Raw genomic sequence first — 14,310 nt, forward strand, 5'->3', positions numbered from 1 at the left:
GTCTGCCAGCTCCCCAATTAAAGTCTCTTCCTAGCCTCAACACCTCCTTTCTCCATTCATCGGCCTGTTGTGCAGTGAGCAGAGTGAGGTTGGACTCGGTAACAGCACGACAAAATGTTCTTTAGACAGTTTCAATCTATTACATTTATTTTTTATTACTTAGCACCCACATGATTCCAATTCCACCTAACTTCAAAGAAGGACCTTGTTGGTGATGAGGTCATATGGCTGAATACTTTGTTTTCCTCTCTCCATTGAAGAGCAGTTCCTCCTATGCTCCTACTTCCTGAAGCCACTCCATGGCTTCTTTGTGCCAGAGAGCTGGGGGCCGCCAGGGGGACGGGCTGTTTTCACAGCTGTGCTGAACTCCCACCCGAGCTGTCCATCCCACTGCTCACACACTTGGGCTACCCCAGCGAAGAGGGGAAGGATGTAAATCACGCTCTCCCACATGTGTTCCTGGCTCATTTGTCTCTGAGCCTCACCCAGGGGCCTCTTAAGTTCTGACTATAAAGTGGTGAGCCAAAACTGCCAGGAAAGGTGACTCTTTAGCATAACAGTGGGGCCCACCCCGCGGGCAAGTCGACCCTGGAGTCTACAGGTGCGCCTCGCTTTACACAATAGGGGCATTGACAGAACCCTAGACTGAGGGGACCACACACGGATCCGGGCCACCGCCTCATCTGAGGGAGGAGGAAACTGCTTTCCTTGTAAGTTTGGGGAACTGGATGGTCTCCACCGGCTCCTCAGGTTTTGACAGTTGTGATTTTATGAAGATGTATAGATATCAGTTTTTTAAAATGCACTGTGGGAGTTCACCAGTAATAACAGAACCAACATTGCTTGTGTTCTTTCTGGGCTCCAGACACAGTGCAAAGTGCTTGTCTGGAGTTCTTTTGTTTAGTCTTCGGAATCGCCTTTAGGGTCCTGCGTATTGTTTTTCCCGGGTCACCAGTTAGCAGTTGATTAGAAGAGCTGATAGTGCTGCACTGCAGAGCAAACTTTGGAGAAGGAAATGGCAACCCACTCCAGCGTTCTTGCCTGGAGAATCCCAGAGACAGAGCAGCCTGGTGGGCTGCCGTCTATGGGGTTGCACAGAGTCGGACACGACTGAAGCGACTTAGCAGCAGCAGCAGCAGAGCAAACTAGATGGCACTTTCTGGAAAGGAGCAAAGCCCAGCGTCTCAAACCTAGGGGGTGGGGGGTGGTGAAGGGCCCCAGCTCATGAGATGGCCTGCTGTTCCTAAGAGTTTCTCTTGTTCTGAGGCTACATACCGCCTCCATTTCTCTTTGAAATCTGCGGCGGCCTTGCAGCATCTGCTGCTTATTTTATGAACAGAGGCAAAAAGGAGGCCCCGCAGCCCTGCACCCCGACTCTGCTTCTCCCAGCACTCTGGTGTTCCCCTTGTGATTGTCTGCTCCCCTGAAAAGTCCTGCGAACATCTCAGCTGCCCACTGGTATTTGGCTGGCTGTCTGGTGTGCATCTCTTCTCTAACCAGGGTCCCATGCAGAGTGGACGTACTCCTGCAGACAGCAAAAGCACCGAGGCTTCACATAGATCTCAGTTACTTGGACTAAGAACCCTCAATTCAAGTACTTTCAGGAACAAGGCAGGCTGCATGATGAATGGGGCCCACTGGGATGGGCATTGGGTGGTATTGCTCCACTCCAGCCTGTTTGTTGCAGGAACCACAGACCCAATATTAATAGATTTGGGGGGCGAGGAGGTGAAATCTCATTTTTATGAGTTGGCAACTATTTTTAAAAAAACCTTAAAATACCATGTGTGTGCATGCTAAGTTACATCAGTTGTGTCTGACTGTGTGCGATCCCATGAACTGTAGCTCACTAGGCTTCTCTGTCCATGGGATTCTCCAGGCAAGAATACTGGAGTGGGTTGCCATGCCCTCCTCCAGGAGGAGATCTTCCTGGTCCAGGAATCAAACTGATGTCTCTTATGTCTCCTGCATTGACAAGCGGGTTCTTTACCACCGGTGCCACCTGGGAAGCCCCAAATACCATGTAGCCTAAGCTAAACATGCCTATGTGTTAGGCCCAGTTCTCAGGAAACCAATTCACAATCTTTGATCTAGGTTTTGACTTGAGTTGGTTTTGTGGTAGGAATTATCCAGAGAATGATCTCATTCTTCTCTTTGCTTTGTGTGCGTATGGATGTAGTCCTTGCTCTTGAAATTATAACTGTCCTGGTGTTTGCTGAGCTGGGTTTGCTCAGATCAGTGAGTGATAGTAAAGAACCAGCAGTGCTGGGATCCAGGCTTATTCTGTAAGAAACCAGCTATGTGGCCTTGCTCACATGAATCTCCTGGGCTGAGCACTCTCATTGATAAAAATGAAATCACTGGTTGAGGGACTGCTAGGGTTCCTTCCAGTTCCTAAATTTCATAATCTATAGCTTTAATTTACATACTTGAATTACTTTCCTTTGTTTGTATCTAAAATATCTAGACTAGGTACTTACAGACTCTGGTACTTACACATCTGATTTACTAGAGTAATGGGGACCTTTGAAGTATAATTTTTCCAATGACTTCCCTGAAAAGAGAGGCTAAAGTGAGTGTGTTCTCTAAAATGAAGTGCCTCTTCACTTCTGCAGTGGCAAAAACCATTTGGAATTTCAGTGAAATCTGGGGAGAGTTAATGGAGAAGGAGGGCACACATTTCAATCAAGAATAGTAAGAACAGGGACTTCCCTGGTGATCCAGTGGTTAAAAATATGCCTTGCAATGGATAGGATGTGGATTCCAGCCTGAGTTGGGGAACTAAGATCCTGTATGTTGTGGGGCAACCAAGACCATGTGCCATAACTAAAGAGCCTGCGTGTCGCAACTACTGAGCCTGCATGCTGCAATGAAGACCCCACGTGCTGCAACTAGGACCAATGCAGTGAAATAAACATTAATGAATATTTATATATATGTATATGAAAGAATAGTAAGAACAGACAAGGATGTGAAGGGATTGCAACCCATATTCATCACTTGTGGGTGTATAAAATAGTGCAGCCACTCTAAGAAATAGTTCCTCAAAATATTAACCATAGAGTTACCATATGACCCGGATGACCCAGCAGTCTAGTCCTAAGCATATATCCAAGATAAAGGAAACCTTATATCTACTCAAAACAACTTATATGTGAATGTTCACAGCAGCATTATTCATGATAGTCCCAAAGTGAAAGCAACTCAAATATTGATTAAAATCAAATTAATTAATTTTTGACTAGTAAAAATTATATATATTTAGATGTACAATGTGATGTTTTGATATACGTATACATTGTGAAATGATTACAATAATCAAACTAATGTGTCTATCACCTCCCATGGTTATATTTTTGATGGTAAAAACACTTGAGATCTACCTTTTCAGCAAATTTCAACTATATAATACATTATTGTTAGCTCTATTCACCATGCTGTACCTTAGGCCTCTAGAACTCATTTATCTTATACCTAAGATAACCCTTTGATCAATATATCCTCTTTTTCCTATCCACCAGCCCCTGGTAATAACTGTTCTACTCTGCTACTAAGAAATTGACTTTAATATTTCATACATTAGTGAGATTATGTGATATTTGTTTTTCCTGTGTCTGGTTTATTTCACATCATATAATGTCCTTTAGACTCATCCATATCTCAAATAATGTCTTTCCTTTTTGTGAAGACTGGATGATATCCCATTTTGTATATATACCACATTTTCTTGATCCATTCATTCGTTGATGGACACTTAGGTTTTTTCCATATCTTGGCAATCGTGCACAATGCGATAATAAACATGGGAGTGCAGATTTCTTTGAGATTGTGATTTTATTTATTTTTGGCAATATACCCACGGGTGAGATCACTGGATCACATGGTAGTTCAGTTTTAATCTTTAGAGGAACCTCCACACTATTTTCCAAATGGCTGTACCAGTTTACATTCCTACCAACTGGGTAGAAGTGCTTCCTTTTCTCTACATCCTTGCCAACATTTGTTATATTTTTAATTTTTTGAAATCATAGCCATCATAAGAGGTGTGAGATGATATTTCATTGTGGTTTAGTTTTGTATTTTCCTGATGATTAGTCATATTGAATACTTTTTCATATACCTATTGGCTATTTGTAAATCTTCTTTGGGAAGATCTCTATTCAGGTACTTTGCCCATTTAAAACTGGATTATTATTATTATTGCTAGTGGTTTGTATGAGTTCTTTATATCTCCCAAATGTCTATTCGGACAGATAAATAAAATGTGGTATACCTATAAAGAAAGAAAGAAAGAAAGAAAGTGTTGTTCAGTCATGTCCAACTCTTTGCAACCCCATGGATTGTAGCCCACCAGGCTCCTCTGTCCATGGAATTTTCCAGGCAAGAGTACTGCAGTGGGTTACCATTTCCTCCTCCAGGGGATCTTCCAGACCCAGGGATTGAACCCAGGTCTCCCATATTGCAGGCAGACGCTTTACTGTCTGAGCCACCAGGGAATACAATGAAATATTATTCTGCAATAAAAGGGAATGAGGCACTAATACATGCTACAACATGGATAAAGCTTGAAAGCATTATGCTAAATGAAAGAAGCCAGACACAAAAGACGCCATATTGTATGATTTCATTTACATGACATGCTCAGAAGAGACAACTCTACTGAGACAGAAAACAGATTAGTGGTTGCCCAAGGCTAAGGAAAAAATGGAAGAAATGAGGAGTGATGATGAAAGGTAAGAATTTTCTTTTTGGGGTGATGAAAATGTTCTGAAATTAGACAGTGTTGGTGGTTGCACAGCTCTGTGAATATACTGGAAACTACTTACTTATCCACTTTAAAGGGTGATTTGTTTGGTATGTGAATTATATCTCAATAAAGCTGTTTTTAAAAAAGAAGAGTACGAGGACTTCTCTGGTGGTCCAGTGGTTAAGAACCCACCTGCCAATGCAGGGGACATGGGTTCAGTCCCTGATCTAGGAAGATCCTTCATGCTGTGGAGCAACTAAGCCTGTGTGCCACAATCATTGATTTTGAGCTCTAGAGCCCGTTCTCTGCAACCAGCCCCAGTGAGAAGCCCATGCACCATGACTGGAGAATAGCCCCTGATCGCTGCAAGACCATGTGCAGCAGTGAAGACCCAGCATAGCCAAAAATAAACTAAAAAAAAAAAGAAGAGTAAGAATAAAAGTATTTAAATGAAGGAATGGATGAGTAAAGAGTTAAACAAAAATTAATGAGACACAGGGGAAAAGAATGTTCCATGACCAGGTTAAATTACTAATATATCTTTTTAGAGATTTTCACTTTATTCTGAGAGAAGACTGTTTTTTTTTTTTTTTGACAGGCAAATTATGATCCGGGAAAAGGATCGTTAGCAATCAGAAATTGTGATTTTCCACTCTTGGCAGTGGTTTTAAGCACAAAATTGTTTTTCTGGTATTTTTATGCAGTGTTTTGAAGCTCAGGCAGCCTGTTACTTTATTTTTTAACTACATTTGTTTGAGTTTGGCTGGTTTGAGTCAGTGATGAGGATGCATTATGGCAAGGGACACTCATGACATCAGTACCAATAGGGCTGCCAAAACTCTGGAGCCCTTGCCAAGCCCCATGCCTTACAAAATCCAAATCACAAAACAGGAAGAGTGGGGGAATTTGCTGAATTGTGCTATGTTTGGGGGAGTTGGTGTTTAAGTGCCAAAGGTGAGAAACATTCTAGCAAGAAGTATGTGTGTTAGTCACTCAGTTGTGTCTGATTCTCTGCGACCTCATGGACTGCAGCCTGCCAGGCTCCTCTGTCCATGGAATTCTCCAGGTAAGAATACTGGCTTGGGTAGCCATTCACTTCTCCATGGGCTCTTCCCAACCCAGGGATCAAACCTGGGTCTCCTGCATTGCAGACGAACTCTTTACCATCTGAGCCACCAGGGAAGCCTAGCAGGAAGTGCTTGATTAATTGCAAGGGTTATTTCAGTGGAGTGTAAATTCAGCTCATGCTTTGTCAAATTCTCTAAGAGAAGGAATTACAAACTAAGATGTATACAGGGGCCTAACAGGTTAAATAGAAAAGATCACGTCATCCTATCCCAAGGGAGTAGCCCCTTCTCTGGCTGGTTGCTGCTACATAGGAGGAAGGACTAGTGTTGCCAAACCAAACTTCTGATCTTCAAAAAGAAGATGAAAAGGTAACTTTTAAATTTTTATTTATTTATTTAATGAACTTACATCCTTTTTCCCACTCTCTTATTTCTCTTTTGGCTATGCCATGTGACCTGTGGAATCTTAGATCCCTGGTCCCAGGCCCCTGGCAGTGAAAGCTTGGAGTCCTAACCACTGAATTGCCAGGGAATTTCCAAGATGTGTGTGTGTGTATGTGTGTATGTGTGTGTGTTTAAATAGAGAATGTCTCCTTTTGAAGTGTTGCAATCTAACTAGAATAAAAGATGCAATGACCCACAGAATGGGAGAAAAAATTGATATTTCTAAGTCATATATCTGATGAGGGAATTACATCTAGAATATATAAAAAATGCTTACAACTCAATAATAAAAGAAAGAAATAATCCAATTTAAAAATGGGCAAAACATCTGAACAGATATTTCTCCAATGAAAAAATACAAATGACCAAAAAGCACTTGAAAATAAGCTCAACATCATTAGCTACCAGAGAAATGCAAATCAAAACAGTGAGGTACAATTTTGCATCCAGTTAGACGGCCAGAATCAATAAGAAAAATAGTAATGCATATTGGTGGGGATATGGAGAAATTGAATTCCTCATACACTGATGTTGGGAATGCAAAATATATGCCACTTTGGAAAATATTTCTGCAGTTCCCCAAATGGTTAAACACAGAGCAATAATATGACTCAATGTTTCCACACATAGGTATATAATCATGAGAAATGAAAACATATGTCCACAAAAAACTTAAACATGACTTCATAGAAGTCATATTTATCATAGAAGTTCATAGAAGTATTATTTACCATATCCCCAAAGTGGAAACAACCCACATGTTCATCAACTGAAATATAGGTAGACATTATAGGGAATATTATTTGGCAATAAAAAGGAATCAAGTACTGATACACACGACACCATAGATAAACCTTGAAAACATTATGCTAAGCTAAAGAGGCCACAAAAGACCCCCACATATATTATGATCCCATTCATACATGTCCAGAAGAGGCAAAACTATAGAGACAGAAAGTGGCTTAGTGGTTGCCTAGAGTGGGGAGGATGAAGGGAATTGGAGAGTGATGCTAAAGGGTGTAGATTTCTTGTCAGTGTGATTAAAATGTTCTAAAATTGATAGTGGTGATGGCTGCACAGCTCTGTGAATATACTAAAATACCTCTGGATTGCATACTGTAATAGCTGAATTGTATGTAGGTGGATTATACACCCATAAAGCTGTTACTAAAAAAGAATACAGTGAGGGCCACATAAAACATATCTGCTAGGCTGCCAACTTCAGGTTCTCTTACTAGGACTCTATCAAATGAACAACAGGTCTGGAAGGGGCTGGTCCCATCTAATTTTTAGGAAACCAGGGAAGAAGTTGCTCTACCTGTTTTAAAGTCACGTGCCTTTTTAGAGTCAGAGCCAGGACCAGAGTTTGTCTTTTGATTTTGAACTTTAGGCCATGCTGAAAGTGAAAGTGAAAGTGCAATTTGCTCAGTCCTGCCCCACTCTTTGAGACCCCTATACAGTCCATGGAATTCTCCGGTCCAGAATACTGGAGTGGGTAGCCTTTCCCTTCTCCAGGGGATCTTCCCAACCCAGGGATCGAACCCAGGTCTCCCACATTACAAGAGGATTCTTTACCAACCGAGCCACCAGGGAAGTCCAAGAATACTGGAGTGGGTAGCCTATCCCTTCTCCAGGGGATCTTCCTGACTCAGGAATCGAACTGGGGTCTATTGCAGGGCAGGTGGATTCTTTACCAGCTGAGCTACCAGGGAAGCCCTTCTATCCAAAGCCCCTCTTGCAAGGCACAGCCAGGAAGGGAATGTGAGAAGTCAATGTCGGGAGCAGTGAAATATACTCTTTCTTTTGTTGCATCTTACGAAGGTCCCCGAAAGACTTCTTGAGAAAGGGATAAAATACGGTTAAAAGGAAGCCTCCTTAAGGGAAGAGACAAACATTGCACTTCTCTGAGCCTCTTTTTTTTGTATAGCATGGGAGGGTGTGTGTATTTTAGAGTCACTTACTCAGTATGTTTCTGATTCATTTACACTTAGCTCATCAATATGTTGTTTGTGCAAGAAACTTTTGATGTCCAAGAAATCTTCTGGGCCTCTTGAGGGTTTTTTTTTTTTTAAACCAGAAAACAGAGGTTTGCCAAGAGTAAATGGAACTCAGATATCAAAAGTCTGAGTTCAGTTTTCATTGAATACAAAGGGTGAGTGGATTCTGATCTGAGCCAAATGCATTCTCCCACCCTTAATTTACAGTACATTGTTTTGGCAGACTCTACGATCCTGAAAGTTGGCTTTTCTTCTCTGATTCCTTTCTAGGGTGTAACCACAGGCCTATCTTTTAGTTAACTTTACAGAAAATAAGACCATATTAAAACAATTTATGAGAGCCTCACTCATCACTGTTCCTATAACTATCAATTTTCTTAGAACAAATTGAAATGTTTGAAAAGGTTAAAATCATCCACTGAAGTTGTAATTTTGTTTAATAGCCTATAGGAATCTCTATCTTTTCAGTCCTCTCATTTGGGGGTTTACCAACAGGGATGTCCCACCTCCCCAATCAATGGTCAGGCCATCAACCAGGTATCAAGTTGAACATTGAAGGGCTACTATAACTTGTGATGCTCATATTTGAGGGATGGAATAGCTTTCCTTCTTTCACCTTCTCTCTTCAAAGGTGAAAGGATCAGAGAATTGATCAGTATTGATACTTCAAATTTCTTTTAGATTAAAAAAATCTCAAAAGAACCAAAGAAGCAAAGAAAAATTAAGATCATCCCAAATTCTGCCACTTTGAGGTAAGCATTATTAATATTCTGTGGATTGCTTTCTTTTTATTCATCATTATTTATTTATTAAAAAAAATTTTGGCCACACTGCGCAGCATGGGATGCTAGGTCCCTGACCAGGGATCGAACCCTTAACCCCTGGCAGTGGAAGCATGAGTACCAACCATTGAACCATCAGGAAAGTCCCTGATTACTTTTTATTGTAAAAAATAAATCTATATCAGTATTAAATAGGCGTGCATGCTAAGTCACTTGAGTCGTGTCTGACTCTTTGTGTGACCCTATGGACTGTAGCCCGGCAGGCTCCTCTGTCCATGGGATTCTCCAGGCAAGAATACTGGAGTGGGTTGCCATGCCCTCCTCTAGGGGATCTTTCCGACCCAGGGATTGAACCTGGGTCTCTTATGTCTCCTGCATTGGCAAGCTTTTTTTTTTTTTTTACTATTAGTGCCACCTGGGAAGCCCAATATCTTAATTCACAGTTGTCAATATTAACACAATTATACCCATTTCATAGATAAAATCCAGTTGTATAGATGGAACATAACTTACTTAAATGATTCAGTGAGGGCTCTTTGATTGCAAGTGACAGGAAATTCATGTCACACTGACCTAAACACAAAAGGAAACTTTTTGGCTGACATCTAAAAAGTCCAGAGGGAGATCTGGTTTCAGGCTTGCAGGATACAGGGCACAAATGATATTAAGAGGTTTCTGTTTCTTTTTCTCTCTCCCTGCTCTGCCTTCTGCTGCTTTAGTGCCATTCACATTTTGCATGGACAGCCAGCAGCTCCAGAGTAGGTGCTTCTGGGTTCTTGCCTGGCAAAGGAGAACAAGGCTCTCTTCCAGCAATTGCCACGGAAATTTCATTGCATTGGTTCTATTTCTGAGCCTATCCCTGTGGCTTTTGCTGGAATCCAAGTGTTTCACCAGATAACTTGGACTGAGAGAAAGAGAGGGAAGGATGGAAGCAAAGATGGATCCTCAGAGGGAAATGCAAGAACGGTTACCAGAAAGGTAACGGATGAGTGCTGTGTGGCCAAAATAACAGCTCACACAGTTCATATACTTGGAACGTTTAGAACTCACTTCGTATTGTTTCCTAGGGCTTTTGTAACAAAATACCAGACTGAGTGGCTCAAACAGAAATTTATTGACTCATAGCTCTGGAGGCTGGAAGTTCCAAGATCAAGGTGCTGTCAGTGTTGGTTCCTTCTGAGAACCATGATGGAAAATCTGTTCCAAGCCTCTCTCCTAGCTTCTGGTGGCTTGCTGGCAGTCTTTGGAGTTGTTTGACTTACAGAGGCATTGCTCTGATTTCTGTTCTCATCTTCACATGGCATTTTCTCTGTGTTCAAATTCTCTCTTATAAGGACATCAGTAATTCTGACTAGGGGTCCACTCTACCTGAGTACAGTCTCATTCTAACTAACTATATCTACACTGCTCTACTTCCAAATAATGTCACCTTTTGAGGTTTGGGGGTTGAGGCTTCAACATCTGAATTTTGGTAGGACACAATTCAAGCCATAACATATATCCATACAATGTTTTTTGTTGTTGTTGTTATTGTTCGGTCACTAAGTCGTGTCAGACTCTTGGCAACCCCGAGGACTGCAGAGTGCTAGGCTTCCCTGTCCTTCACTATCTCCCAGAGTTTGCTCAAATTCACATCCATTATGCGGTGATGCTATCTAACCAACTCATACTCTACTGCCCTCTTCTCCTTTTGCCTTAGATCTTTCCCAGTAACAGGGTCTTTCTTTGGTGGCTTAGATAGTAAAGAATCTGCCTGCAATGCAGGAGACTCAGGCTCAGTCCCTGGGTCAGAAAGATCCCCTGGAGAAGGGAATGGCAACCCACTGCAGTATTCTTGCCTGAAGAATTTCATGGACAGAGGAGCCTGGTGTACTAAATCCATAAGGTCGCAAAGGACTGGACACAACTGAGCGACTAACAATGTTTCTGGTTACATTTAAAACCTATCCAGTCTGAGTTGGAATGATGAATCCAGTTGCTTCCTGCTTTCCACTGTGTGGACTAAGAGATTGTATGAGGTGAACCCTAGTCAGTTAGTTCAGTCATTCACTTGTGTCTGACTCTTTGTGACCCCATGGACGGCAGCACGCCAGGCTTCCCTGTCCGTCGCCAACTCTTGGAGCTTGCTTAAACTCGTGTCCATTGAGTTGGTGATGCCATTCAACCATCTCGTCCTGTGTCGTCCCCTTCTCCTCCTGCCTTCAATCATTTCCCTTCTCCTCCTGCATCCAGGTCTTTTCTAATGAATCAGTTCTTCACAATATGTAGCCAAAGTATTGGAGCTTCAGCTTCAGCATCAGTCCTTCCAATGAATATTCAGGACTGATTTCCTTTAGGATTGACTGGTTTGATCTTGCAGTCCAAGGGACTTTCAGAAGTCTTCTCCAACACCACAGTTCAAAAGCATCAGTTCTTTGGTGTTCAGCTTTCTTTATGGTCCAGCTCTCACATCCACACATGATGTGAGACTAAGAGATTGTATGAGGACTACGAGATTGTATGAGGTGACCTCTAGTGTTCCTTTCATATAACCTAGTGATGATTCAGTGTCTGAGGGCGAGGAATACGACCTGTCGCCTGAATGTACACCTCAGTCCAACCACTTACCAGCTTGCGGACTTTGGGAAAGTGACTTAACCTCTGCAAATCGATCTCCTCAACAGTAAAATGAGGATGACAGTCTTTTACTTCTTGGATTGTTGTGGTCGAGGCACAAAGTAAGTATGAGTCAATGTGACTGTCCCGTCTCTTCAGACATGTGCGGACTTCAGAGATGGGAGGAGAGCCCGACATAACCCCAGTGTTCTCACCCTCTGCTGATGATTTGGCTCAACAATTTCTCCCTGAGCTTCTCCTGAAAGAAATTCAAGATGGGGAGGGATGCTTTGTTATCCTACAAACAGAAATTCAAATCCGGTTCAGAGAACACAAAGTATTTCTCTTTTTCCCGTAAAGCCAGATGTGATAAATCTTGAGCAGACTCTAGGCGATGTGATTATGAAATACCTGCTCCCTTTAGGTTCCACTTAATCTGTCTCTCTGACATCTATTTTTTTTTTTCCTTACAACTTGATCTTTCCCACCATCTTTCAGATGTGGGCTGGAACCAGTCATTTTATTTACAATCTTCTTTTTTGGCTTCATAAATTTGGGGAAATGAAACAGACTTCTGCTACTTTCCAAGGCGCCACATCTTTTAGTTCTTTTATACTTTTTCTACAGGCCCTAATTTAGCTTGTCTAGATGCTGACTGAATAACAACTAGGACTCCAAGCTCTTGCATGCAGCGTAACTGCTTGCTACAGATGCATCAGGGCTTCACCAAGGTCAAAGGAAGAGGTGTAGATTGCTTTCAGTTAGCAAATGTTTCTGAAGTGCTGACTTTGTTCTGAGTGTTGGTTTAATCACCAGGTTCATAACAATGAACAGGAGAGCCACTGTCCCTACCCTTGAGTACTGCACATTCTGGAGACATTCATTCAAGCAGAAAATATGTAATGAGAACTTAGTACACGTCCCATATTGTTCATCGTTAACATAGACACCACTCCTGCACTAATGGCTATGATGTGTGTGTGTATAAGGTGGGGGCAGAATACAATATACATATACATATACATTTTTTATCATGTTAAAAGGTAGTAAGTGCTGTGGGAAAAAAAAACAGCAGGGTAAGGGGATTAGGAATTTGGGAGGTTTTTACAATTTTAAATAGGGTGAGCATGTTAGGTCTGTTGAGAAGGTGATACCTGAGCAAAGACTTGAAGGCAAGAGGAGGGAAAGGTGAGGAAGGGAGCCTGGATATTTGGGGGAAGAGCAAGTCCACGGGCTCTGAGTGTACCCAACTTTTTCAAAGAAAGCAAGGAGGTCAGTTTTGCTGGAGCTGAGTGAGCAATGTGAGAACAGAGGAAAAGGTTAGGGACAAATCAAGCAGAGTTTTTACCCTGAATGAAAGGACGAACCAACAGAGAGTGCTAAGCAGAGCAGGGACAAGATCTCAGACGTGAAAGGGCTGACCTGGCTGTTAAGTTTAGGTTAGGCTGTGCAGGTGCCGGTGGTATTAGGGAAGCCAGAATAATCAATCACAAGGGTGAGAAGGTAGTGACACAGACCTGGAGGGGGGACAGGTCGGGGTAATGAGAAGAAGAGGCTGGATTACGGATTTGTATTGAAGACAGGACCAACACGATTTTCTGACAGACTGGATGTAGGGTGTGAAAGAGGAGGCAAGGATGCCTCCAAGATCTATCTACTGACTGCGGGAGTACGGTTCTGTTTTGGTGCGTTGGGCCAGGAGTGCCGTTCGGACATAAGTCTGAGATACCTATTAGCTATTCAAGTGGAGTGAGCAGCTGGCTTTTGCCTGTATATTGGGAACATGCTTACGCTTCAGGAAGTGAGAGCGTGTTGAGGCACTTTCAGAACTGGGCACGTCCTCCTAAAAGCTAGAACATCCCTGAAGGGCAGCTCATCGCGCCTCTGCAGCCCCTTCGGCCGACAAAGCCCTTCTTTTTCCTCTTTGGGGAATGGCGAGAAAAATGAACCGAAACCACACGCCACGGCACAGCCTCCATTCCCTCACTAGGCGCGAGGAAAGAAGCTTGGGGATTGGGATGGGAACGCAGACGGGTTCAGCGCGGTGGGGCGGTCCGGGGGTGAGTGGGCGGGGCCTGGGGGTAGGCGGGGCCGCGGCGCGGGCGCACGCCTCAGAGGGGGCGTGGCCGGCCCGGCGCGCGCGCCGGCCTCCTGTGCTCCTGCAGGTCCGCCGGCGATCAGCTGGTCTGCGCTCCACTGACGTGAGCCCCGGCACGTCACCGCCGAATGGCAGCCTCCAGAAAGGCACCGCGAGTAAGGTGAGGGCGCTCTGCCGGGGATCCGGCGTCCGGGCAGCGCGCGGCCCCCCGGGCCTGGGCACGCATGTTGCACCCCGGAAGGCAGGGACAAGCGGGTGAGGAGCTGCGGGCGGCCCACCGCAGTCGGGCGCCGGCTGGGGCTGGCTGGAGCCCCCCGAGCGAGGCCACAGGGGAGGGAACCATGCAGCCGGGCAAGTTCCGGTTGGTTTCCAGCGGTCGCGGGCACCCCCAGGCAGCCCGAGCCAGGTCCCCGGACTTGTGTGTGTGCGGAGCTGCGGCGATCGGCCCGAGGGGGCGGTGGCCATCGCCGCCCCTTCCCCGGCCCGGTGAGAAGGCCCGCTCTGGCAGGAAGTTGACCCCTACTGGCTCTTCTCGGGGTTCGGGAAGGCGGGCGAGCACCTGCCCTCGCTCCTCTACCCT

General features: G+C 43.9%; 1 protein-coding gene across 3 annotated transcripts in view; it reads left to right on the forward strand.

Moving 5' to 3' along the window:
- The window catches only part of XPNPEP1 (X-prolyl aminopeptidase 1), a 56,257-nt gene continuing 50,935 nt past the window's right edge, over positions 8,989–14,310 (forward strand). For 2 of the 3 annotated variants that reach the window (XM_018041518.1, XM_018041519.1), the window contains exon 1: positions 13,752–13,890. In XM_018041518.1, the coding sequence (XP_017897007.1) occupies positions 13,859–13,890 (32 nt within the window). In that variant the 5' untranslated portion in view covers positions 13,752–13,858. Of the gene's footprint in view, positions 9,008–13,751; positions 13,891–14,310 lie in introns of those variants that run through there. The other variant, XM_018041520.1, reaches the window with a different exon arrangement.

This window comes from Capra hircus, chromosome 26 (genome assembly GCF_001704415.2).
Source record: "Capra hircus breed San Clemente chromosome 26, ASM170441v1, whole genome shotgun sequence".
NCBI lineage: Eukaryota > Metazoa > Chordata > Mammalia > Artiodactyla > Bovidae > Capra > Capra hircus.